Raw genomic sequence first — 27,568 nt, 5'->3', positions numbered from 1 at the left:
TTTTTAAAGGCTGGGTTTCTCTATTTAGCACTGGCTGTCCTGCAGTTTGCCCTGTAAAATTCAGGCTGGCCTCCAACTCAAGAGATTCCCCCTCCTTAGTGCTGGGACTAAAAGTGTGAACCACCACTACCCGGTGAGCACGCTGTTCGCCATAGTGCACACCGTCCACTGACCTCCTGTGCACCTCTCCTCACGAAGCTCCTGTGATGTAGTGATGTAACTGATGTGTGCTTCTGGAGAAAATACTCCTCATTTGGAAACAAGGATCGGAAGTACAGAATGAGAAAATAACACTGCTCTGTGATTTCTATATTGTATTTTTGTACTGTTTATGGCTTTCTTTTTAAATGAGAAAGTTAACGGAATCTCACTCATGTTTAGACACACTGTCGCACACATCATCTAAAGTGGATTCAGAGTCCCTTAGTGCAGCTTTGCTTAGTAGCACGTTTATTTTTATTTTACACAGACCAGAATAGAATGGATGGCACTAAGTTATTGTTAGTGTACATTTAAGCGATCAGCCCAACCAACCCTGACTTAGGTGTTTGGAGAGTGGTGGCCCGCTCAGGATGCTTGCTCGTAGAATGCCTTACTGGCGGGAGTCTGTAAGAAGCTGCTAGATAGCAGGCTTCTGCCAGGGCCAGAGCTCTAGTTCATCGCCAAAAGACAGTTGTTTTCCAACGTGAGCTCCATGAACAAGACATGGAAGCCTTTCTTAACTGACTAAGCAAACTTTCAGAATTAGTGTCCTGGCCCTTGTGTGGCACCCCCTCCCCAGCTCCCCAGATCTCCCTTTTCCTCATTTGTAAATGGAGGTCACTGCATAAAAATACTTGGATCCGGATGCTCGTTACTGATACCTTAAGGTAGAATGGAGAGCAGAGACAAAGACAGTCTACCCATTTACTAATGAACAGTAAAACTAGACGGAAGAATAGAACACATTCATTTTCATCTGTTTTAGAAGGGTTAAGACCTGTTTGAAGAACTAATCTATGACATTAAAAAATGCTTTTATAGTCTACATTCTACACATCTAAATTGCTTTGGACTAATAGAACTGAAACTGATTTTTATTTTTAATTAAAAGTCATTAAATTTCTCTTTTTGTTGGACTTTAAGATTCAAATGTCCTCCATAGTATTACATTTGTAGTGTTATTCTGATAGCATGTACATTAAGACATAGTGGTAGAACTTTATTTTAATGTGTATAATCTGTATATGTACTTTGCCTACATGCACATCATGTATGTGCATTATATGAAGACCCTAGTGCCCAAGGAAGTCAGAAGAAGGCATCAGGTCCCCAGGAATTAGAGTTACAGAGTTGTGAGCCATCATGTGGCTTCTGGGCACCAGACCTAGGCCCTCTGCAGGCAGAGTACTCTGACCCTGAGACAGCTTAGAGCCCTTTCTCCTTTCCTTTCTGCTTTAAAGCTCTTCTAGGGTCCGTTCTCCCTGTGTCTTATAAAGAAAGCCACGCTGTTTGTTTGTTTATAGCCTACTTCAAAAGAACATTGGTCATTTGTTTTTTAGTGGTTTTTAATTAACTGGTCAGTTATAATTTATCAAGGAAGAATAATGACTTAATTCTGATTTTATTGATACCTCTGCCATAGGCTTCTTGGTGCTAGAAAATGCACACAGGAAGATGGGCTCTTAGCTTGGTGCAGGAGACTGATGTGCAGAACTTGCGTTCCCTTCTTTTTAACTTGAGAATGAATGTTTTTGACAGATCCCCTGTGAACAACTTGCAGATTCGATATGATCAACCAAGCAATAGTAGTTTGGAGAACCTGCCTCCAGTAGCAGCAAGCATCGAACAGCTCTTGGAGAGGCAGTGGAGTGAAGGACAGCAGTTTTTATTAGAGCAGGGCACTCCTAGTGACAGTAAGTATTCATCTTCTTGTCCCTAAAATGGATACTTGGAAGCGGGCGGTGGTGGTGCATACCTTTAATCTCAACACTCGGGAGGCAGAGGGTTCAAGGTAGGACTGTCTACAAATCAAGTTCCAGGACAGCTGGAGCTGCACAGAGAAACTGTGCCCCCCTCCCCCCAATACAAACAAATAAGTTAATAAAATACAGAAGGAACAGTTATGACATTATGTCCCGCACTATATGTAATCAGAGAAGGTATGTGCCATGGTTTGCTAGAGCTAACTCTATAGTGTTTTTTGTTTTGTTTTGTTTTTTTATTATATATAAGTTCACTGTCACGGTCTTCAGACACACTAGAAGAGGGCATCAGGTCTCTTTACTCTGGTTCCTGGGATTGAAGCCAGGACCTCTGGAAGAGCAGTCAGTGCTCCTAACCTCTGAGCTATTTCCAGCCCTAACTCTATATAGTGTTAACTCCAAATTTGTCTGAAGAGTATCTCTGGCAAGTTTTTGTTTTTTGTTTTTTGTTTTTTGTTTTCAGTGGCGTAGTATGTTGTGAATTTAAGAGTACGGCTGTACCTCTCCTAGGCAGTATGGAGAGAGACAAGAGCACTGGAGAGACAGCCTCAGGTGTGCTCTCTGTACTGCTGGAAATAAACTGCTGCTGCTGTTACTCTGTCAGCTTGTGAGAACAGTTAGGTAGACATAGCAGCAATACCTGTTTCTAATTCTGCCACTTAACAGGTAGAAACAAGTGGAAGACATCTTTAATTCCAGCATTTGGGAGGCAGAGGCAGGCTGATCTCTTGTGAGTTTGAGGCCAGCCCGGTCTACATAGTGAATTCCAGAAGAGACAGGCTACTTCTTTAGGCCCTGTTTTTGTGAAAGGAATAGTAATTGATTTCAGTAATTAGTAAATTTTACATTTAAGTACAGTGTTAATCGCATGCATCTTGTACATACATATTTAGTATAAATACCAATGGGGGGTGCCAACATGATGCCCAAAGTAGCACATTTGGAGCAAGTCAGGGAAGAAGAGTAAGTGCTTTATTATTTTGGTATGGAAAATTTCAGTGCTTTATTTTTTTTTCTTTTTTAAAAATCTAAGCTTAAAAAATTGTTATTGAGCCAAGTGTCTTAAATTGATCCTTTTATGGACACACCTCTGCCCAGAACTGTTGGATGTGAGGAGACTGATGTGGGCAGAGCCTTTTAAACAGGACAGGTGGAGAGCAGGCTAGCCACACTGCTGTTTCTCATCTGGGCACCTTAAGGGGATAAAATTAAGTCTTGTAATGCTAGAGGGTCTTTGGAAAGCCCTGAGGTCACTCATGCTAAGCAAATACAACTTTTTAATACCTGGGAGCTATTCTAATGTCCATCACCGCAGCCTAACAACGCTCTTGATTGGCAGTTAAAAGTGGAGGCCTTTGAAGAATTAACAGAGTATCTTAGGTGATCAGGCAGGCCACAAGCTTGTTAGCAGATGAGGAGGACTCTTCCTCCAGAGAAGTGGCAGGGCTGCGGATACAGCGCTCCCTGCTGGAAGCCTGCGGAGAGACAGACTGAGCAGCTGCACTGGCAGGCTTTCTGCCTGGTTTGTGGCAGCACGCTTGGCGGCGGCGGCTGCTGCTGCTGCTGCTGCTGCTGCTGCTGCTGCTGCTGTTTTGGTTCCTGAGGAGTGTATGGGCCCTTGTGCATGCCAAGTGCATGCTCAGTCTCCCATAAACTGCATCTCCCAGCTCCTGCATGTTTAAACAGTACAACTTTTTCTATTGTAACCCTTAGCTATTGTCATTATTTTTTTTTAATTAAAAAAATCATGAAAATTACTTTAAAATTTGAATTAAGTTTTATTTTGAAGAAAATAAAATGCCATCATTTTTCTTTGTGGATAGAAACTACTTGAACCTGATTAGCACGCATAGTCTTCCTTGTGTATATACTCAATATAACATGTTCATATCTACTTTCAGATCTAGGAATAAACCTCAGTCATGTTAGTATTAGCCTACAAAATTTCCACATGTTTAATTTAAGTCTGAAGCAATTAACACTATGACCATAAAATACTTAGTCATGGAAATGGAGTTGTCTTTACTTTAAAAAAAAAAAAATCCCAAAAATATTTGCCAGTTTTAGGAATGTTAAAGTCATTACATCAACTTCAAGTTGAAAATCGAAGATTAGAAGAACAGATTAAAAACTTGACTGCCAAGAAAGAACGTCTTCAGCTGTTGAACGCACAGCTCTCAGTGCCTTTCCCAGCGATAACAACAAACCCCAGCCCATCTCACCAGATCCACACATACACAGCCCAGGCTGGTGAGTACCAAAGCACTTTGTTTCTTAATGTCATGTATACAATGAACAGTAACTGGCTACCAGTTACATGAAGAAGGTAAGTTATCTCTAAGGACAGAGACAGCCCTAGTAATTCCCTTGGATTTGTTTTCACTTCAATGTATAGTTTAATGGTAAAATTTATTTAAATGTAATATTTCATTATTGACATAAAGCTACAGTATTCAACACAAAGAAACCTACTTTTTCCCTTACTGCCATTTAAATAAGTGTTAGAAGTAACAGGACTATGGGCTTTAGCATCTGCTTTTAAATAGCACCTTTAACCTTACACATAATACAGTTAATAATAGCATCCATGTTCTTTATCTTTTCCTGTTTCTAGCTCCTACTACTGATTCATTGAACAGCAGTAAGAGCCCACATATAGGAAACAGCTTTTTACCTGACAATTCTCTTCCTGTATTAAATCAGGTAAGTGGTTTTGTGTGTGTGGTTATGTTCATTTGTGTGTTTTACTTGCGAAACTGCACATTACACTAAGTGATTTAAACTTATGTTAAACAGTCTTGCTGTGCTCTCTGCAACTTTGGCTTTATTCTCTGTGCACTAGGACTTGACTTCCAGTGGACAAAGCACCAGCAGTTCTTCTGCTCTTTCCACTCCCCCTCCTGCTGGGCAGAGTCCAGCTCAGCAAGGCTCTGGAGTCAGTGGGGTTCAGCAGGTGAATGGAGTGACAGTGGGGGCGCTAGCTAGTGGAATGCAGACTGTCACGTCCACCATTCCTGCTGTGTCCGCGGTGGGTGGAATAATTGGAGCTTTGCCAGGTAACCAACTGGCAATTAACGGCATTGTAGGAGCTTTAAATGGCGTTATTCAGACTCCAGTCACACTATCCCAGAACCCTGCCCCTCTCACCCACACCAGTGTACCACCTAACGCAGCACATCCGATGCCGGCCACCGCACTGACTAACAGGTAAGACACATCAGTATGCTGTCGGCGCCATTGTCGTCGTTATCGTCATTATTATCGTCGTTATTTTCCATGCAACTTGTTATCAGTGTTGTTTTTGTTTTAGGTTAGGCTTTTAAATGTATTTTGTAGATGTTTTCTAGGAAAAATTAGGTGCTGGTTTCTCATGGTATACTTGTTTTATAAACTGATATATGCAATTCAATTAAAAATCCATTTTGGTATCCTATTAAATATATTGTGTTGAAAATGTCAGTCCTGATCTGTGATATCTATCTTTAAAATGTTGCTTCTTCTTATTACATACACGTATACTAAATTTTAAAAAGGTATTTTTGTGGCAATCACATGATTCTGGCTCTTCAAATTTTAACAGCACAGTTTTGATACTTGTCTACCTCAGGTTTTGATGAGGTGAGGGACAGATGAATACTTTATTAAAAGCACATACGTTTATACCTGTTTAAACTAACTTCTTGACTGAGTTTATGTTACTTGACAGTTGAGTTTTCGTATATAAGGAGAAAGGATGATTTGTACATAATGCAGTAGTTAAAATGAGTTTGTTAATACCCAGTGAAGAGGCTGCCTTTTCCCGTCCCCCGAGAAGGGCACAGTAGAGACTAAGGCTGTGATGGTTTTTCAGTGCCTCGGGACTGGGGCTGCTGTCGGACCAGCAGAGGCAGATGTTTATCCAGCAACAGCAGTTCCAGCAGCTCTTGAACTCCCAGCAGCTCACACCCGTAAGTTCTTTGTTTGACAGTGTTTTTTTTTTTTTTTTTTGTCTGTAGCTTGTGTGCTGACTGTAATAGTGGATGTGTATCTTAGAAGTTGTCCTGCCCTTTGGCATAGCTGTACCACACTTTGGGGGTTGATGTTTTACAAATGTTAGAACTGGTATCCTGCTGAGTAGACTGGGGGATTGGACGCCAGCTGTGTTTTCCTGGCAGTTGATTCTGAGAGGAAAGGTAGGGGGTGCACATACTTGCATCACAATACTTTCCCTCCGGAAGGATGAGGGCAGGCATTAAATAGTCAAAGGATGACATATGGTGAGGGGGAGGCCATTTCACTTTCCCTTTTGTGGTATTGTGACCTGACCTCACCTGTGATCGGCTTACTGGCCTCCGCAATGTCCCGTGGCAGCCCATCTCCCTCATAGTAAATGGGCTGACCCAGGCTCCTCGGACGCCACATTAGAAGCATGGTTGTTTCCTGGCTCTAGCAGCCACATCAGGCGTGCCGGTTGTGCTTTGCTCATTCTTACTTCCTTTCTTCAAGAACTCATTGACGGATAGCAAGGTGAATAAGGCATGGTCCTTACTAAGGGAGTAGAAACAGTTTATGTCAGGAGGGAGAAGATGGGCTCCATGGTAGAAACTGGAGTCACTAGCCAGAAAATTCATTGCCGCCTCTGGTATGGTGCTGTAGAATTGTAGTGTATTGTAATGGAAACAAGAAAAGGAACCCGGACACTTGGATATTGACCTTTACAGAGACATAGAGGAACAGAAGGCAGTTTTCCTGAGAAGTAGTAATTCCATTACCACATATAGTTCATCCTTCAAGCCCATCTGCCATTTTTTTTATCTGTAAATCAAAAATATTAAAAATATTTATCTGTACTGGACCCGAATATTTTTTTTTGCTATAATTTCCTAAACAATGCTGTAACTAGATACCATTTCCTTTATATCCTAGCAATAATTTTCTTCTAAGTCTATGGGAGAACACCCAGGGTAGTACAAGTGCTGCCTGTTCTGGAGACGGCCTTGGTGTGTAGGCTGCCTCATCGGCCTCCAATCTCCGTCTCTTCAAGTAGTTCATTTTAGGCATGTGTCAGCAAATCTAGCTTTCATTTTGGTTTTTTAATAAATATGGAAATATTATGACAGTATGTTTTCATTTTAATCCCAGGTTTGGGTTATGGGTTGCTTCAGGTTGTCCACAGCAGCCAAGTATGATTTATTTGCCCTGTGCTTGATCAGAGGCAATGACTTTGTCAGGTGCAGATAGTTTGTGTGATGGTGTGACATTTGGAATTCTGGGAACTCTTCTGAGGGTACATAAATGCTAGGACCCTGAGGGTGGGGTGGATCATTGGTTGGTTGCTGTTGGTCACCATGTATTGAGTAGTTGTGTACACAGAGTAAGAAATTAGATATCCTGATGGTGAAGCTCCAACTTGCTTGAAAGAAGCCGATGCCTCCAATCAGCAGGAAGTAGTCTAAGGGTAACATCACGCCCTTTCTCCTCTCCAGTCTACTCAGTGTTAGGTGGTTAGAGGGGCGGAGAAGGGTGGGAGGAGCAAAAGCCTTGCCATGGCAGCACACACTGGCTGTATGAGATGGTTTCCAAAGCCAGACAGTCACCTTTTACTTGTGCACCACTGACATTTGTGTCATGCCCCTACACCTTCCTGATCTGGCCGTCACATTTGATAGCTGATCTTTACCCAACGTTGATGGCGTCACAGTCCTTTTTGGATTCTCAATCTGGGTTGTCTCTTTCCTTCAACCTTCTTACCTAGGTGCCCTCCACTCTCTGATGTTTCCGTTTGGTCTTGAGAGTAGACCTCAGCTTATTGCATAGCCCACCTGACACCCTGAGGGCAGTTTCAGCCAGTTATACCAGCCTGCCTTTCCCAGCTCCAACCAAAGTAAAAATTGTACAGTCTTTTTCCATTTTTGTTCTTTCCTTTGTTGGAAATACTACTGTGACTTCATGAAGAAACCTCTCATTTAACCGGTGGCACACACCTTTAACCACTGAATGCTGACTCAGGAGATGGGTAGGCACTCTATGGGATGAGGTTCAGGCCATACAAGTCTATAATACTGAGACAGTATCTGCCCCAATCCCCAGCCAACTCTAATCAGCCAGCAGTCAGTCAGTCAGTCAGTCAGTCTGCCCAAAATCATTCCAGATTTCATATCTTCCCTTCTTTTTGCCTGCCAGTCTCACTGGGCTCTCAAGGGTCTAGGATCTTGCTAGACAATCTCCCACTGAGGCCCAAGAAATGCCCTCCTTCTTCCTCATCCCTGTGGTAGTGCTAATCTCTTTCCAGTCTTTCTCCACTCTTAATTTGGCGGAGCTGCTCTGACTGCTACATTCTTCTGACTTGGTTTCTTAGCAATCACCATATAACAGGGAGGGACCTTCACCTACCATGCAACCCAAGTAGCTAACACAGTGCCTGTCAGTCAGCACCCTGGAAATCTTGAATGGAATTCACGCTGAAGAAGGAAGAATTAAACTGCAGCAAGAAAATATCTTCTGTTAGGAGTTGATGGCCACTTTCAGAAATCGTTGAAAAAGAATTATGTACAGGGTTTGGTCCATGTGAGGAATTCTATAGTAACTATTTATAATGACCTTGTTTTAGTTTGTTTCTCTATTGCTGTGACAAAGCCCTGACCAAAGCAACTAGGCAAGTGTTTATTTTGGCTTATAGGCTTCCTGCCATCTAGGGACAGCGCAGCAGGACCTCAGGGCAGGAACTGAGGTAGAGCCGTGGGTGACCTGCCTTGCTCCTTGTGGTTTGTCAAAGCTGTTTTCTTAGCCATCCCAGGACCACCTGCCTAGGGGTGGGTGGTGCTGTCTACTGTGGGCTAACATCATTCGGCAGTCAAGACAGTGTGTAACAGACTTCCCTATAGGCCAATCTGATTGAGGCATTTTCTCAATTGAGGGTCCCTTTTAAGGTGACCTGCTTGTGTGTTAACGAAGCCAAGCAGCACAGCACACAACTGCTGCTGTTTCTGTTCTCTGGTCTTCAGGGGCAGCCTCAGTTGAGTACACTCCTCTTGTATTTGCTCGCTGTTTTAAAAATGGGCAGTTCAGCTGGGTGGCGGCAGCAGCATCATCATCATACACTTTTAATCCCGGCAGAGGCAGAGAGGTAGGCGGATCTAACGAAAATCAGCTATTCAGTCAGTCAGTCATTCAGTCAACCAAAAATGGTCAGTTCCCAAGTAGTGCTGTGTTATTACCTAGTGCAATTACTTTCCTAGATGCTGGTCTTTATTTTGTTTGTTCTTAAACAGATCTCACCATAGAGTTTTGGCTGGCATGGCACTGTGTAGACCAAGCTATCCTGGAAAGTCATAGAGATGAATCTCTGCTTGCCAAATGCTGGGAGTGAAGGCCTGTGCTGCCACACTCAGCTCTTGTTCTTTTAGTGTGGCTGTGATTTAAATAATACTATAGAAGAGAGATGGAGAAGGCAGATTTTGCAGACTCTCCAGCTGAAGCTCATGTTTTCCCCATTCTTGCTGAAGGAACAGCATCAGGCCTTCCTGTACCAGCTGATGCAGCAGCAGCACCACCCACCCGAGCTCCAGCAGCTGCAGCTTCCAGGGCCCACGCAGATTCCCATCAACAACCTCCTTGCAGGCGCTCAGGCCCCCCCACTTCACACGGCTGCCACCAACCCCTTCCTCACCATCCACGGGGACAGCACAAGCCAGAAAGTCACAGTAAGTATGTTTTGTGCTGCACCTTGGAGGCGGGGTTCATAGGGAGCCGAGTTGGATGGTCTTGTCTTTTTCATGGTATTCCTCTGATATTTCCTTCTCAGGACCAGTTGTTTTAGCAGCTGGATATATTGCAAACAGAGTGTCTAAGCCACTTTAATTCACATGTCCCTTAAGTATGTCAATTCAAATTTGCATATAAGGCTCTAAGACCATTTATAATACAGCATTTTCTAAAATGTTTTGTTAGCAAGATTATGAGAGAGCCCATTCAAATCAAATTGTTTTTTTCTTTTTTTAAAAAGGAGACTGTTTAATCTGACTAGAATTTTTATGGAATTTTTCTCCTTTTAATTATATATGTTTTATTATCTTGTTCCAACTTGCTTTTAAAATGCATTTGCCTTTTTGATATGCTAAATACACAAAATTAGGTAAAGGTAAAGTTAGCCCAACCTGCACATGGGCTCATGTTTTAGGAAGGAGCAGAGAGCATGGAGACCTGGTGCCAGGAGGGGAGAGATGGAGAAAGGCCCCACGGGATAGGGGCAAATGTGAACACTGATAAACCACGTCTATTCCTTTGAGATTTTCCTCGTTTTAATTTTAACCTTCAGAAACATAAGTTTTCATTTAGTGATATATACTGGGCTAATTGCTGAGTGCTTTCTGTCTGTCTTCTTGCTGTGTGCCTGCTTCCTGAGTGAGTGCCCTCGTCATAGATCTTGCCTCCTTTCCGTGTCAGCGCTTCAGTGTTTATATGGACGTTTGATACAGTTTACTGTGCTTTTGCTCATGGATATTTTCCGCATTAAAAAGATTAATTTTTAATGGAAGAAACACAATAAGTAATCAGTAATCAGACTCACGGGCTTCAGTGCCCATCTGTAAGCTCAGCTGCTTGGGTTGCTGAGGCTGAGGATCATGAGTTTGGGGCCTGAACCATATAGGAGGGACCACATCTCTGTCTCTCTCTCTCTGTCCCTTCTCTCTTCACTCCTCCCTCCCCTTGACACAACCTCCTCCAAGATAGGTTCTCTGTCTAGTCCTGGCTGTCCAGATTCACTTTGTAGACTGGGGTGGCCTTGAACTCATAGGACCTGGTGTCTGTCTCTGATCCCTCATCTTGGGATTAAAAGACAGGTGCTGCCACACCTTGCTGAGACCAAATGTCAGACAAAACCAATAGGAAGCTGGGTTGAGAGGGAAGCAAGGTGTCCCTCCTTGGGTTCCAAGATCCATGGAGGACAACATCAAGTAATTTCAGTTCTTTAACATGGTGGGTGGAACACCACTTAGAATGAATGGGTAAGAGCTAAGAGGCTCAGCTCAGAACATATACAACTGCAGGGTCAACTCTGGCCTTTTCCTAGCCCTTAGAAACTCAGAACTGGCCATACCTTGCTCCTCCTCTGGAAAGGTGGATCCAGGAAGGTGATGGTGCTCCATCCTGTTCCTGGAATCGTATCCAAGGATGGTCCACCACCTTTGAGCCTTTTCATGTGCTCAGTGTGGTGATAGGAAGTCCTTCTTAGAAAATCCATGTTCTCTGTACCGAAGAGTAGCTGACTTGAGATGTCACTTGCACCCATTGAATCAATGATAGTCTGTTAGAGGGCATTATCTCGTCTTGGCCAACATTGGTGGAACTAATGCTTCTAATTTTTGTTTTAAACTGCAGAGACTTAGTGATAAAACTGGGCCTGTAGCTCAAGAGAAAAGTTGACAGTTGAAAGTCGCCAGAACCTGCCTCTCCTGCTGTCTTGTGCTTCACTGGCTGCCACAGTGTTTGCAGCAGCTATGAAGAAGGGCGGCGGGAACGCACAGGGAAAGATACCACACACGCCCTGCTAGGCTCTGAATAATTTTCTTGTTGCTTTGTTGCACTAAAATGGAATTCCTATATCCCCATCCCCTACCAAGGTTTTTGAACTTTGGAAGAAAAAATTAATAACTTTTTGTCAATGAAATAATTCACATGAAATGAGTTTACCAATTCAAGAAAAATGTAATGTACTTGGTGCACAGCTTGTTTTATTACAAATTGGAGACTTATAAAGCTAAAGACTATTCTATTTGCAAACCACTTGGTTTTATCATAAAAGTTGGAAATATGAAATATCTTATTGGGATAAAGTGTGCTTGTTCCATGGGGTAGATCTTAAGTTTTGAGAACCGATTTCTTCTCTTGCAGTGTTGTATTCACTAAATATTGTGATTATACAGACCTTCAACTGGGGATTTGCAAATGTTATTTTAAAAACTTCATTTCTAATGAGATTTGTCCATTTGGAGATCAAATTAGGATGGAGATAACATCTTCTGCTAACAGTAATTTTCTTTCGCTCCCCTTCCCCCCATTTTTTTTTTTAATGTGTGTGTTAAAACTTACCCTTTTTTAAAATGAAATCTTTAAATGAGATACTGAGTTAAGCGAGTTCTAGGGCTGCTGGGAGAACCAGATCAATTGGAAGTGAACAGTTTCTTTCGGAAAAGAGACACCAATGTGGAAACTGCTGGAAGTTTCTGGCATCAATCAAGTGCCTGTTGGGACCTCCCTGGGGAGAAAGCAGGGTAGGCCATCTGTGCCAGCAGCCTTCCCCATGCTTCTGCCTTTGTTGAACCTTTGTGCGCCACCATAGCTCAGGCAAACTGACCGTCCATGAGCAAGCAGGTCGGTTTGGGAAGAGTTTATGTATTTATTTCATCGGTCTCTTAAAACCACCCACTGGAACAATCATGGGGCCACCATGGTTTCTAAAACCTGTCCCATAGCCTTTTGAGTCTGAGTAGCCATGCTCTTGATTGTGGCAATATGGCAGACTAGTAGGTCAAACGATTGGGGATAGAATCATTGATCTGTTTCTGAAACACAGGAATTACGAGTGGAAAAACCCAGCTGCAGATGGACGTCCACTGTGCTTAGCTGGAAGGACGCGCTAGCTCTGCAGTGTGTCTCCTGTGACACTGCACACGTCTTACCTCACTTCTGTAAATATGGTTGTGAATCTGTTTTGTAATGTGAAAAATTCATAAGATAACATTGATATTTTGATTTGTAATATTTCTAATTGGTAGATTTAATTGAAAAGTAAAATTAATTTATTTTTATATGTTCAGGGGAATTTTAAAGAAAGTCAAACCTTTTGTAGATAATTTAAAAGAATCAGTGTGGTTTATTTTACATATTTAACCCACTGGTTGTTATTCTGTAACAATTTGTATAAATGGTAAATTTTTGAATGTGCTGTTATTTTACTTAGATGTAAAATTCCACATGTATTAAAATGTACAAAGTTTTTGTTAATAAAATTTAATGATGTTTATAGCCCTGTGCCCTTTATTTTTGGAGAAGTGGTTGTCCCGAACTCCTGTGCAGTGTTTCCCAGCACTGTGGGCATGTTTTATTGGGAGTTTGTCTTGGAGTTGTCCAATTTCTCCGGGGTAGGCCATGGGCCATGCGGAACAGCATGGGGCCGCTCAGCTGCGTCCAGAGGTGGCAGGTGACTGTTGAGAGAGGGTGGGTGAGCATCCACAGTAATAAGGGAATCAGCTCTAGAGGAGACATTTATTTATAGCACATTGTAAAAAAGTGGCATGCACACTTGATTAAAAAGTAAATTCTGTTGTTCACATATTTAGAGTAAATGAGAGGGGCATTCTTCAAAACACAAAAAACACATGTGTCCAGTGATCCTTGGGTCATGGATACACCATAATTTATTTACCCCAGACATAATTGAGTCCAGAGTATAGAGATGCATGTTATTTCTTTTTGGTAATTAAGAATTTAGTGAACAGGAAAAGACCTAATCTTTGGCTCCTAACTATATTTTGTTTTAATAGGGACCATGTATCCTTGCCAGCCTTGGACTCTCTGTAGGTAGCTAAGGTTGCCCTTGAACTTGTAGTTCTTTTTCCATTAAATCCTGGGTAGTGGGATTTCAGGTGTGTGCTGTCACCTAGCTTCTGTGGTGCTATGGATAGAACCAAGGACTCCCTGCAATTAGTCTCTGGCTGAGCTTCATCTCCAGCCCTAGGTTTCCAACTTAATTGCAGAGTGAATTAGATGAACTGTAGGAAGAGACAAAGAAACTGATTTTTAGAAAGTCTTTTCTGTTAGCCAGATGTGTTGATGACACCCGCATCTCCAACACCAGCTGCTTTGGCAGAGGACCCAGGTTTAGTTCCCGGCATACACATGGTGACCCAGCTGTCTGTAACTCAGAGGGTCTAACACCTTCTTTTGACCTCTGTAACCACAAGGCACGCAGATGGTACATTTATATATATGCAAACATTCAACCAAAATAAAAAGTTTAAAATAGGAAGGCTATATTAAAGACCATCACTCAGCTAAGATGGCAGATGCAGTTCTGTTTAATCTTCACTCTGCAGAGAATCCATTGTACAGGAAAGATTCCTCTGCTTTACCAGTTCCTTTCTTAAAAGCATGACCTTTACCTTGTACGTTCTTCATCTGGCTAGGACAGGTGGGTGGCTGATTTTGGAGGTGGCACTGGTACCCAGGTCAGTATGTCTCCTGGACAGCACTTGTAGTTTGCTAACTTTGAGCAACTTATCACCTCATCTTGTGGTCTGTGATTATGTCGGGCATCACTCTGAAGCACTGGATGCTAAAGCCAAGGAGATCAGGGCACTAAATTGGTGTCCATTTGCTATTGCTACATGGTTCATGTACTTCTCAAATCCAGGGGAGACTGCTACAGTCGAGTGTGGTGGTGTAATCCCAGCACTTAGGAGGTAGAGTCGAGAAAGTTATCCATGTTGAAGCTCGGAAACCAGCAGAAGAAAATGAACCAGCTACCTCTGTAGCCTGTCCAAATTAAAGCAAGTCTTTAAAAGGAAATAGGTGGCTTCTGCCGCACTGGAGCTAGGAACTTGGGCCTGGAGGGTTGGCTCCTACTTTACTGCTGAGCTGTGTCCCACCCAGGAAATTTTGTAAGTCTCTCATGGTCCAGCCTACAGTTACTCCTTTCTCACTGTTAGCAGTGAAGTAAAGGACACTCAAGCACCCTGTCACCAAAGAGGAAAGACTAGAAAAAAAAAAAAAAAAAAAAGAGGACCCCCCGCCCCCATTCTCTCCAGTCTTTATGATACACACATATACACCCCATTTAAAACATTTTCCTTACACTTCCTATAGTTATTGTGCATATGCAGATTTTTTTTACCTACTTTTGTTATTTATTAAAGTGGCACATACTAGTTTAGATTTTAGGAGCTGAATTTTTTTATTGCTTAAGTTTCTTTCTGGTAAACCTGTGTTTCCACCATGGCCACCACCTCCAGGAGGCCAGTTGGGCCTGCTTGCCAGATGTGGACTCCTATCTTGGAAAGGAAGGGATGGGGAACAGCCATCGAGTACATGGCCACCAGCACTCCAGCTGTATGCAGTCCTATCGTAATTGCATGCTCTTTGGTAGGTGCTAGACTTTAAGTGGGGAAGGATTAGGGGAGCCTTGGGAAGCCACCATCCCTGCTGGGTGCAGACCTTCCAATGTGGCTGCTTTAAGGTCACCTCTGCTCCTACCCATAAGCCCTCATCCACTGCTCTGTAAGCAACCCTCATAAACTGGTTATCCTACATGTAATTTGGACTTGTTGGTTTGTCTTTTGAGACATTAGGTGGAGGGATAGACGTTGAGTTTTGGCAACAGCTCATCACCCTACCTAAGAGGCCTTACTTCCTAAAAGTAACATACTGGAATTGATGTGTCATTGTGTAGAACTGGACGTGACCACAAAAAACAAAAAGCACAATACAGCAGTTTTTGTTCGGCAGCAGTTTGAAGTTCCTTCTAAAGTTTCAAACAAGGGGCTGGACTGAAATTCAATTTCTGTCGAAGTTTCAAGCGAAAGCAAGAAATTCCTTAACATTTTTAGGGTACATGTATTCGTGTTCATGTGTATATGTGGGCTGGGAATGTGTGTGACGTGCCACAGTATAAACGCAGAAGTCAGAGGACAGACAGCTTCTGTGAACATGTGCTTGCTGGCTGGGGAGTGAGCTCTGCTTGGCAGGCTCATCAGCCAGTGGCTTTATCCACTGAGTCACCTTCCACTGGACAAACTCTGTTTCCCTCCTTGGCTGGCCAACAGGAGGCCTCATATTTCTGGCACCAAAGCCTGCTTCTCTCAGGGCACTCAGTCTCCTGCTGTGAGCAGGTCTGTGCTTTTCTTAGCCAGTGCAGACACAGGCAGCTTTGGATAAGTAGATGCCTGCTTCTTTTGCAATGGGTTGAGTCTTCTGTGCATTTGAATCCCACTGTGAGGGATTCTGCTCGACACTGACCTGGGCCTTGGAGGATGGACCACCCTGGCCTCACGGCTTCTACCTCTCCATAATTCTGAATCCCCATGGGGTAAAGAAGTTTGTTTCCCCAAGAGCCTCCACCCCAGACCTGCAGTGGGCAGCTCTGGGGTTCAGTGAACCTGACATCGCAGTGCCCCAAAGAGCCCCCGGCTTGGGTTGTTGAAGAGACACAAGTCACATCCTCATTAGGCATAGGTCCTGACTTGCTCAGTGGCCTCTGGTTCCTGAAGTGTATGCCTTGGGCTACCTGAAGCAAACAAGGAGTCTACCCATAATAGATCAAGGACCCCAGACAGGGATGTGAGCTTACATGGGAGGAACCGCTCTTGGCTGTCAGCTTCACCACCAACACTGTTGATACTCAATGACAGTTAAGAAACCTGCGCAACCATGTAAAAAATGAACATCGCTCTTGAGAAGCTGGGTGCTCAAAGACTTCAGGCAGATTCATCATTCTGCCATTTCCAACTACTTAGCACAAATGTGTTTTTTTTTCAGAGGAGTTGGGAGTAAAAACAACTTAGCTCAAGAGACGTCTCCCATCTCCTGCAAGGTGTGGCCACAGAGAACAGACCTGGGCATGTAGAAGGTAGTTACGGAGAGGGCTCACAGGGACAGCACCCAAAGCAGCTACTCTCAAAGGTCCTGGCTGTTGTCAGGTGTCCGATGGATCCATGCATGCCGAAGACATGAGACTGTCCTGGACTGTAAAGGCAATGTCTCAGTGACAGTCCATATCTATGCAGAGTGGCACCTGGCTGGTGTCACTTTGGTGAGCAGCTGTCAAAGGCTTAAAGATGTGGCTGGAGATGGGGTTGGTGAGTCCCTCTCATCCAACAAGGATAAAATAATTGACATGGTAATTCATGGCTGCAGCCAACTTGTCTACAGAACAAGAAGGTAGGTGGGAGGAGGATTGCTGGCAGAGAACTGGGGAAGCTGGTGGAGGTGGGAGGTGCAGGGCGTTCCTTAGCTGACTTAGGTTGAGAGGTTCGGGCCTCTACTTCCCAGGGTTTAGCCACCTGGTGCTCAAACAGTCACAGATACTGCCCCATTTGGAGGTACCTGCTGTTCATAGACCACGGCCCCTTAGGAGGCATTCTCCCCTGCCTCTGGGGGCTAGACATCTAATATATGTACCTGTTTGGTACTAGAGCAACCCAACCCTTCAGGATCCCAATTTTCTGTGAAGAATGGCTTTCCTGGAAGCCCAGATGGTCACAGGATGCTGTGCTGGTGCCTCGTCTTCTTACTGACTGGAGGAGAGTGAGCCAGCTTGTACTCCAGTACCGACCAGCTGTATTTCCAGTGTTTCCGATGCAGAACTCACTGTGTAGACCAACTTCAAACTTGTAGCCCCTCAGCTCTTAGCCTCCTGGGTGCTAGGATTACAGATGTGTTCCACATGTTCTGCCCTAAGACACACTTGGTTTTAGAAGCCCAGACATAGACGTCACAAGCTTCACGATAGAAGCCTGAGCTGGGACCTCAGCTGGGTCAGACTACTTTGTTTCTCCTATACGCTTGTCTGCCCTAGATGGGAAAGTGCAGGATGGGGCCGACCTGAAATGTGTAGTAACCACTCCTAGGTCATAATCTCCAGGGCTCTGACTATCCTGGCCATCTCACCTCTGTCAGGCTGGGAGTGGCCTCTCTTACCTATGTCTCCATGGTCTTTCACAGCTGAGGGGACAAAGGTCTGCCCCAGGACACATGTTGTTTGTTGCCATTTCACTTCTCAGCTGCTCCTGTGGGAGCCAGTTGAGTCTGGGGTGCAGTTTCCACAGGGTTAGAGACCCGAGCCTGCCTTTGTTGTCTGAGCTCAGTGAAGGGCATGGCTCACCCAGCTCCCCGTCCTCCTGGGTGCAGTTGCTCACAGAGCAGAGGGTGACCTCGGACACCATGCAGATGCTGAGTCATGTGCTGTAGACACTTCCATGATTTTTGGGTTAGGCAGGCTATGTAACAGCAAGTGACAGGTTTTAAAGGAAGGCCCAGCAGATGTCACAGTTCAAAGAGGAAAAAAAGCAAAAGAGGAGTAAAGAGGACACTGAGAAAGAGAACCCACCTCCTTTGTTTCCATGGAAACTTTGTGGCACATGTCTGTGTGCCAGCCTTGCTCTATGTAACCCTACTCTTGGTAATTCAGGTCTGAAACAATCACAGTGGCTTGTCATTTCTGCCAGCCAGCCCCAGGTCACGCTGGTTTATCTCTAACCGTGTCTCATTGCTAAGTCCCAGCCATAGCTTTGGCTACTTGTTTGTTTGTTTTGGTTTGCTATTGTTTGTAGCCTTGGATGTCTTGGTTGGGTAGAAGAGGCTGGCCTCAAGTTCATAAGGACCCTGCCTCTGCTTCCTGAGTGTTGGGATTAAAGGCTGTGCCACCATGCCCAGCTCCTTTGGTTCTATTATTAAGAGAACCTATTCCATTCACATGCTCCACTACCTACCTGCTCACTAGAACACTATTTGAACTTGACAATGTGGTGAAGTTAAGTCTGCAAACACCCCACCCTCCCCTGGAGACACAAGGAAGGCCTGTAAACAGCACCTTACAACATCTATAATTGATTGACTTTTTTCCTTTCTTTTTTTTTCTTTTCTTTCTTTCTTTTTTTCTTTTTTTTTTCCTTTTTTTTTTTCTTTCTTTTTTTTTTTTTTTTTTTTTTTACTAAGGCACATGACGTTTAGAAATACTGAGGTACAAAATGTAAGTTTCTGTGTGAGATTTTGGAAAAAGATGATGGGTCACGGTCATCTTCCAGAAGGTTCAGCTTTTAGCTTGCTTTTTCTTTTGGACTAGTTCAACCAGCAGTTTGTATCTAGCAATACAGTCTTCCTGTGGGAAACAGAGAGAGAGGTGGTGGCAGTTATTTCTTGAGTCAGTGCCCCTGGTGCTCTGAAGCTTACCGTGAAGTACCCTGGGACAGCCTAGCTGGTCCCCAGCAGACCTGGTCAGAGAAGACCTACTGCAAGGACAGCCAAGGTCATGGTGTTGCAGTGTGACGTCCCGACATCAGCTTGCTAACTGCGTCTATCATAGGAAGGCCACTCACCATATCCCATTTCTGAGAAACCAAGAAGCCTGGGGCCACAATGCTTTGGATGTGCCTCTCCTGGTGGCTGCTAGAACTTTCCCATGTGAGACACAGCACCCAACTAGCACTGAAGGCTGCCATACTGAGTGGAACTTAGATGGAGAGGGTGGAAGGGAGCGGTTCATTATTTTCAGGTGGACATGATGTATATTTTATAGCCTGTTCTCCTGTCTAGAGGATGTCAACCCTATGGCACTGTATGTTAATTCAGGGTTCTAAACAGTGTCCTTCCTCAGGTACCCAGGACAGGATGGGTACAGCAGCGTAGGGTGAGCATCTTGTAGTGAGTGCCTCTGTGCATCCCAACACCATCCTCCCACACCTTCAGAGCATTAGCACAGGAACAGCTGTGGCCACTCAGCATTTGGCCCTCAACAGGACAGGTGGGTAGTGCTGAGGTCTGAGCAGGCAGGAGGCAGTGTCTTGTGACAGGGCCTGCATGCCCACCACAGCAGCTGAGACCACCCCTGCTGTGCCTGTGGTGTTAGGCTATAGTCAAAGCTAAGGGATGCCTGTGGGGCTCGGGAGCCTTGCTCCTCTCTGGGGCAAACAAGAAGGTTCTGCGCCCTCTCTGCTGCTTTAATTTTGAGCAAACCTCAACTCATCACACATGTAAATGGCTGAGTCTGACAGAAGTTAGAGTAACTCAATGAAATAATTACCTTTGGCAAACTGACTGGAGAGATTGGAAGAATTTGTGTTTCCCAGCGAGATAAACTGCTAATGGCTTATTTTTCTCCTCAGAAACTCAGTTTCATCATTGTAAAGTAGGTGACAGATAACTAGACCCGTGCACTAAGGGACATGCATGGCCACAAGCTAGGCTTTCCAGCATAGAATTTCAATTAAAGAAAATAGGTATGTAAATGAACATCACTGTGCCCAGAGGCTACTTTTCACTTCTCAGTGCTGCAGGTGCCTCACACTTGGAGCACAGCCTACAAGGAGGACGCTGTGCTGGGGAGGAATGGCGGCTGTGGAAACACTCACTACACAGGAGCTCCAAGACTCCAAATGCAGACCACGGTGGGGGAGGCTCGACTGGCTCTCTGCAGGTCCCTTCCTCTGCTTGTCTTTGAGAATGATGGATCAGCAGCTGCTCAGAGCTCTTGATGAGAGTCAATTATAAAGGGCCTACGTCCTGAAACTCAGTCACAGATTAAGGGTCAACTGTATACTGTCCCACATGAACACCCCTACCTTTGGGTGGTGAAGTGCCACCAAAACCAAACCACTGCAAAACTGAGTTACCTGACAGTGTAAGTTTGGGTTGGTGGCTCAGCTAACCCTTTGGGTTATCCTTGTCACAGAGCTAGAGGACCCTACCCCACCTTCTGTGGAGCAGGGACATTTCTTGCCATCTCTGCTTCACTCAGACTGTCCTTCCTGAGTAGGATGAACTTTTTAGTAGGCTGACAGGCTGCAGTGGGAAGTTTGTTTGTTTTTTTAAATATACATGTGTATATATACATACACATTATATACCACATATATCTATTATAAAATATATTACATTTGTTTGTGTGTATACATGAATACATGCTCGCACATGTGTGGCCAGAGAAATGTTGGGACAACTTGAGGGAGTTGGTTCTTTTTTCCACCATGTGAATTTCAGGGAAGTGGCCAGCAAGCCAGCTTGACAGCAAACAACCTTACCACTGGGAGCCATCTGGGCAGCCCAAGTTGTTTGACAGGTGGCCTTTCTTTGGAAACTAGCTGTTCTGTATCGTGACTACACTTAGCATCCTGACCTCGTTTCTACCTTGGCAAGTGTGCAGATTCTCAAGCTGAGGAGAGACTGAAGACAAAGGGGAAACACAAGGTCTTGTAGCCCGTGGGGGATGGAGAGGGCTGTAATCTGGGGAAGGAAGCATGGCCCCACCCACTCCAGTGCAGTGTTACATACCTTACTTTTAGATGGGACACATTTGGCTATTTTGTCCCATCGGTCAGAGGCTCCTTTTGGGTACTGCTGTAGTGCCAGTTCCAGGAGTTTCTGCTGACTCTGAGTCCAGGCCTCTTCTGCAGCATGAGCTCTTTCTTTTCTCTGTTTTTCTTCATCACTGGAATCATTTTGTTCTGATATATCGAAATCTTTTTGCCTTTTTCCTCTCAGCTTCTCCTCTGGCTCTATCCTGCTCACTACCTCTGCCACCTTGGCTGATTTCCGTCTCCGAGGTCGGGCTTCTGTGGCCACTGTCTCCTGCTCACCTTCAGCAGTCTCTTGCTCCTCGTCTTCCATGGCCCCCGCTGAGTCCTCCCTCTGGGTGATGATGTCATCTGGCAAGGCTGTGGCTATCTTGATTGGCCTGGACTTCTGAATGTTTGACTTGAGTTCAGAGAGCCTGATCATTCCTAGGAAGGACCACAGTACACAAAGAAGATATGTGAGCTCAGGCAGTGTGCTATGCATTTCACATGCACTGTCTTATCGACCGTTTCCACTATCAACAAGGGGAGTCATTCTCTGAATGCTAGACATGGAGTTGGAGCTGGTTCTGATCCCGTCTTTGTCCTAGTCACTGCTCTGAGGAATAATGGGAATATATGGCCAGACTGTGATCAAAGAGCAGGGACCCTTTAGAGAGGAAACTTGATATCTATTGGACAAGTGAAGGGATGCTCTAGAATCTAGGACCCATAAGTTCTATTAGCATAATTAAAACACACTAGGCAAGCATAGCACTGCACCTCCTCTGTAAACAGGCACAGGACAGTGGAAAAACTTGTACCCTCTATTTACGGTGTGTGCATGGGCAGTGTGTTCATGCCACAGGATATGTATGGAGGCCAGAGGACATTGTGGACCTTGGTTCTTTGCTTCCACAACGTGTGTCCCAGGGAATGGAACTTAGCTGGTCAGGCTGCTGGCAAGTCCCTTTTCCTGCTAAGCCATTACCACAGCCCAAGGAGAATTTATTTTATTTTAGAGACAGTTTCTCTGTAGACTTGCTCTGCAGACCAGACTGGCTTTTAATTTAGAGGTTCACCCAAGTTCTGCCTCCTAAAAATGTGTGCCACCTTGCCTGGCTTCAAGGTGAACTTTTACAAGCAGATAAAGGATTGTAGTAAAAGGTCAAGCCATTTACTTCACAAAGGAAAACAGACAAATGGGAACACACAAATAGAATTGAGTTGTGACCTTCAGTGATGAACCTGGCATGGGACAGAGGCAGGCAACCCCGAGTCTAACCTCATGTTCTGCAGGACTATAACCACTGGATGTGTCTCTAAGAAACCATGTTTAAACCTTATTTATTTCTACTTAATTCAAGCTTTAATTTATCTCTGTGTGTGTGCATGCACATGTGTGCCTGTGAGTGTGCTGGCTGCAGGCCGACACATGTCACCCTGTCACTCTCATTTTCCCTCATTACTTCATCTGGAGCAGCTGAGAAGCCCAGGGACCCTCCTGTCCCCACCTGTCAGCAGGAGAAGCAGGCACGCCGTGCTGAGCCCTCTCACCTGCGCCACAAGGACTGAATCCAGGTCTTCATGTCTGTGCTGCAGAAACTGTAACTGAGCCGTCTTCCTAGCCTCAAACATTAATTAAAAATAGCTAAATGTGGCGACTGGTTACCAAATTAGATTAGTATTTAGCTTCTTTGGAGGACAATTTGTTAAATGTAGATAAGCCTTAAAATATTCTTTAATTTATGGATTAGCACCATGTATCAATCAATAATGTCATTAATTATGAAACATACCAAAAAAGAATTTCAATATAAAGATAAAGGTGATTTGTTTGTTTCTTTATGAGACAAATTCTCTCTGTGTTGCCCTGGCTGTCCTGGAATTCACTCTGTAGACCAGGCTGGCCTCACATTCAGAGATCTATCTGTCTGCCTGTACTGGATTTAAAGACGTACATCACCATACAAGACTGGTGGTTTTTTGAAATAAATTTTATGGCATGTCAAGAAATGTTGACTTTCTTACTCTCTAAAATACACATCAGTATCCCTTCCTGAAACTCCTATTCAAAGTTTCTAGCATGCAGGGATTCCCAGTCTGCCCATGGAGAAGCCCGAACCTACATTCAAAGGAGCAGAAAATGGTAATCCCAGAGACCTAAGAATAGTTCTTGGTAGAGTCTGTCCACTCAAAAAAACAGTATGCCGCTGGCCACCACCATCTGGTTGCAGGCTGACATGCAGTTGATAATTTCTCGACCTAGCTTATCACAGTAAGAAACTGAGACTGTCTGGTGTGACAGGGAAGCTGTTCCCATAGCCAGAATCTGCACTGGCAGTGGTAGCTGGATGGGATGCATGCCCCACATAAACATGGACAACATTCATTTGCACACGCCCATTTTTCCGACCGAGGGGCACTTCCTAACCACCACTCTGGGTGTAAGTTCACCAGAAGGACTTGCAGTCAGGGCTCGTCCTTCGCAAGTCTGCTGCCGCTGCAGACTGAGTAACTTTCTCAGCTGACCTTATGTTCAGGAAACAAAATGCTAGGCTAATGAGACAGCTCTGGGGTTTGTGCTTGCCACAAAACCAAACGTGACATTCTGAGTTTGGCCACAGGACCCAGATTATAGAAGGAAGAACAGATACCCCCAATACACACCCTAAGGTTTTGGTTTCTACATGCACAAAGCAAAACAGAGATACACACATGCACATATTTAAAAGCACAGCAGAACTAGAAGAGGTGTATGAATGCCTAGCACAAGGGCTACTCTGTAAAATGACAGTTGGTCCTAGTTCTGCTTCCCTGTGCAGTGGGCGATGTGAGCATCCATTATAATTTTGTCTTTGTATTTACAAGGCCTTGGGCTATCAGGAAGAACTGGGACACTCTAGACAGTTCTAGACTGGCAAAAACTGCAATTTCACATGTGCAGGGATGCCAAAACTGACTGCTTTCTAAAAAGACTAAGTGAAATAAATAATAAATTATTCTGATGAAAATTTCATTAATAATACTGAAAAAATAGGAAAAAAAAATCACTGGATAAAATATCAAATTTACAAGTTAGCTCCAAAGTCTGTTATGATGTCGAGTATTTAATACCCATCATAGCTGATTAGCACAGTAAACAAGACACAAACAGTGATGTGGTGTTGCTGTGCTGGTAAGATTTAGCTTCAAGTAAGTCATTCTTAAACCACTCAGTCTTTCTTCCCACATTGCTGAGGACTGATCTTAGGGTTTCACATGTTCTGGTACTGATTAAAATCCCCAACCCCAATCTAGTTTTCAATTTTTTTTATTAAGTAAAACTTTTAATTTATTTCATGTGCATGTGTGACAAATTTTGTTGCAGATTAAGTAACTTTCTGCTGCTGTCCTTATTGTGTGAGAGGACACTTGTGGGTTCTAACATGTGGGCCCCACAGATTGAATTTAGGTTGTAAGGCTTGGCAGCAATCACACTTTTATCTGCCAAGTCATCTTGTTCACCAACATCAGCTGTCTCTGTAAACTGATGTAAGGCCACACAACCCTACCTCCACACACACTCACACATGCGCCTCTATGTTCTTCTGAAGTTCAGGCTGGGCTTGAACTTGCTATATAACTGAAAATGAACTCCTAATCCTCCTGTCTCTACATCCTATGGGACGGCAGGCATGTATCACCAAGCCCAGTAACAATCATTTTGGCCACAAAATAACATTTACAAGATAATATAAATAAGATATAGCACATGATAAAAGCTTTAAAGCATCTATTTTCCAAATGTTCTTCAACACAAATATATTTCCAAATAGTTACTTTCATATTCACTATTTAAACGTCACCTTTTATTGATTGAAAAATGTGAAAATTTATTCCACTAACTTTTAAGTGCCTCTGTGTGACATGGAGCAGGCTTGCTCTCCATGTTATTCAGAAGGTGTCGCCATGACACTATGAGCTCCCATCAGAGAATGAGCAACGAGGCCACGCCGGCCAGTTTTTTCTCTCAAGTCTCGGCCCACACGAGGCACCTGCTCTCTCAGAATGAACAGTGAGACTGCATTAATTGTGTAGTTTAAAGAAAGAAAACACGTCATTTCTCACTATTTTAGATTAAATATAAAGCAGGAGAAATCCTAATATAGTCTTCCTACCCTGCAAGGGACCATTTTTTCCTTCACCTCTCCACCCCTGCCCCTGTGTGTGTGTGTGTGTGTGTGTGTGTGTGTGTGTGTGTGTCCACTGAAATCTTTAATGCTTTACCTGGTAAGCATTCCACATTTTGTCTTCACCTCATTTTATTACTATTTAGCATTCATTAACGTCAGCGAAGGTAAGAACTAGGCGTTGGTCATCACTCTCATTCATTACTTATCTTCTAAACATAAGGCCTCATTAACCCTTATCAGCCTTCAATTTGAATAACTGAGGCTGGTCTCTTTCAAGTAGATTAAAGAACTATTCTGTATATTTTACGTTGGAGAACACCATTTCATAATTCTTTTTAAAGGAAAGCTGAATTGGGCAGTGGTGGAACATGCCTTAATTCCAGTACTTGGGAAGCAGATGTAGGTGGATCTCAGGGAGTCTGAGGCCAGCCTAGTCTGCAGTGTGAGTTCCAGGACAGCCAGCACTACAGATGTCTTACGGTGGGGTGTCAGAGGGATGGCAGTGATTGGGCATGCCTATAGAATCACAGAAGGTGCCTGGCAGTTTTTCATTGGAACCTGCAGTAGCTGTCTAACAACACATCCCTACAGAAAGTTCCGGAAGTGGACTTTCTTGCGATATGCTCCTGTTACTCTCTGCCCACATAAATCACTTGACTAGCGTAAGGAAGCTTAAAACTGTCTTTCCTAAAGCTAGGAGACCATCGTACTGAACCCGTCTGATGACACTGGGGGTCCCTGGTTGTGCTAACTCTTCACATCTTTAAACTTCATGTGCTGACCAGACTGATTTAGTGTCTATAATTCAGGGTCAGAGAAAGGATCAGTAGGTGTTTCTGGGAGAACTACCATCCCTAGCACTTAAAGAAGTTAGTATAAAGAGATTAATCTTGAAGAAACCTTGTCAGATTAGTGATAAAGTAGAAACTCACCAGGGGAGCTGGTGACTGAATCCTTCAGTTCCTTGGCTTTGGATGTCACCTATTTAAAAACATAAAGAGCAAGACATCTTACTTTCCACATGCTCTGCAGGTAAACTGATTGTTTCCATGTAATACCCATTTGAAGGAACAGGGGTCATGGAAACCGTAAGCAAGAAGACCCTCATTCCTCTGCGAGGGGCTGAGGAAGCCTTGAGTAAATATATAGAGTAGAAGTCCTCAGTGAGTGTGCGTAGTTGACAGGACCAACATCTCAGGCTCTTGGGGGTGGCAAAGCTTTCCTCCTGAGTGTGTACAAATGCAGACAACTGACCAGGGTGTGGCAGACTCATCTGCACATTCTTCCTCCAGGATGTCTGTGGCCTGAGAATGCCCAAAGACTCCTACTGTGACATCTCAACACCCCCCCCCAACTTGTGCTGCATGTAACACATGTGCTGGGATTCCCCTTGGCTGGGTTGCTGTGGTAACTGGTGCTCCATCTGAGCAAGCACAGTGCGACAGGGACCAGTTTCTCTCCCTTCGTCCACAGCTACTCCCAGCCTCACTGAAAATGGCAGCTCAGGCCAGGCAAGGCCCAAGAGAGTCAGTGTTTTGCTCTAAAATGCCCATCAAAGGTAGAATCAGAACCCAAATACTTTACTGATTTCAGTGCCAGTCAATTATACTAGACTGCTTTTAAGATAGTTTTAAAAGAGCTGTGCAAATGGGTCACTATTTTCAGTAAGGATCTCCAGAAACTGAATGCATCTCTTCACTGGAAGGCATTATACCTGTGAGAACAGTGGGGGCAGGGGAATAACACTCGTGCTAATCACATAACATTCTCCACACACAACAGAAACCCAGAATCACACAAGAGTGCACCACAGAAACATGTTTTGGGGTAAAAGCATATGGACCCAAGAAACAATATATTTCCGTCTGAGTGTGGACCTAAAGAAATAATCTGTCAGTGGCATTTACTAGTTAAGAATGGTGAGCGCCGAAACACTAATATACCAATTACCTCTTCAGGTTGTTTGGTTTTAAAGATTCGTTTTATGTGTATGGGTTTTTTCCTCCATGTGCACCACACGCATGTAGTGGCTGTGGAGGAAGGCAAGCAAGGGTGTCATACCCTGAAAATGAATTGACAAATGGTTGTGAGCCTCCAGGTGGTTGCTGTGAAGTGAACCAGGGTCTTTTGTGAGAGCAGCAAGTGCTCCTAACAGTTGAGACATCCCTCTACCCAACATGCTTAAGCTGGAAATCAGCTCTTAGCATGAGGTATGGACACACTTAGAGCATAGCAAATCATGCAGAAGGCAGAAGTAGAGAAAGCATCTCAGGCTGGTTAGAAACACTAATTTCACAGATGCTGCCTCCTATTCAAAAACAAGCTGAAATTGTCATCCAACACAGGTTCCTTTAATTTCTAAGTGTTTGTTTCTTTTCTTTCCTCTTTGTTTTGTTTTGTTTTG

At 44.0% G+C, this 27,568-nt stretch overlaps 2 protein-coding genes across 10 annotated transcripts in view; one reads left to right on the top strand and one right to left on the bottom strand.

Annotated features, from left to right (window-relative positions):
- Window positions 1–11,447, top strand: part of MLLT10 (MLLT10 histone lysine methyltransferase DOT1L cofactor) — a 124,618-nt gene extending 113,171 nt beyond the window's left edge. For all 9 annotated transcript variants that reach the window (XM_080918286.1, XM_080918285.1, XM_080918287.1 and 6 more), the window contains 7 exons: window positions 1,741–1,895; window positions 4,026–4,214; window positions 4,579–4,667; window positions 4,807–5,171; window positions 5,815–5,911; window positions 9,449–9,646; window positions 11,325–11,447. In XM_080918286.1, the coding sequence (XP_080774412.1) occupies window positions 1,741–1,895; window positions 4,026–4,214; window positions 4,579–4,667; window positions 4,807–5,171; window positions 5,815–5,911; window positions 9,449–9,646; window positions 11,325–11,369 (1,138 nt within the window). In that variant the 3' untranslated portion in view covers window positions 11,370–11,447. The remainder of the gene's footprint in view (window positions 1–1,740; window positions 1,896–4,025; window positions 4,215–4,578; window positions 4,668–4,806; window positions 5,172–5,814; window positions 5,912–9,448; window positions 9,647–11,324) is intronic.
- A 7,236-nt stretch (window positions 11,448–18,683) lies between these two features.
- Window positions 18,684–27,568, bottom strand: part of DNAJC1 (DnaJ heat shock protein family (Hsp40) member C1) — a 154,012-nt gene continuing 145,127 nt past the window's right edge. The window contains exons 10-12 of the mRNA XM_080918293.1: window positions 26,097–26,145; window positions 20,988–21,436; window positions 18,684–18,819 (exon numbers count right to left, since the gene is read on the bottom strand). Of these exons, the coding sequence (XP_080774419.1) occupies window positions 18,751–18,819; window positions 20,988–21,436; window positions 26,097–26,145 (567 nt within the window). The 3' untranslated portion in view covers window positions 18,684–18,750. The remainder of the gene's footprint in view (window positions 18,820–20,987; window positions 21,437–26,096; window positions 26,146–27,568) is intronic.

The sequence above is a fragment of the Micromys minutus genome (genome assembly GCF_963924665.1).
Source record: "Micromys minutus genome assembly, chromosome: 6".
NCBI classification, from domain to species: domain Eukaryota; kingdom Metazoa; phylum Chordata; class Mammalia; order Rodentia; family Muridae; genus Micromys; species Micromys minutus.
Note: the sequence above shows the minus strand (reverse complement) of the source record. Positions and strands in the feature narration are given on the sequence as shown.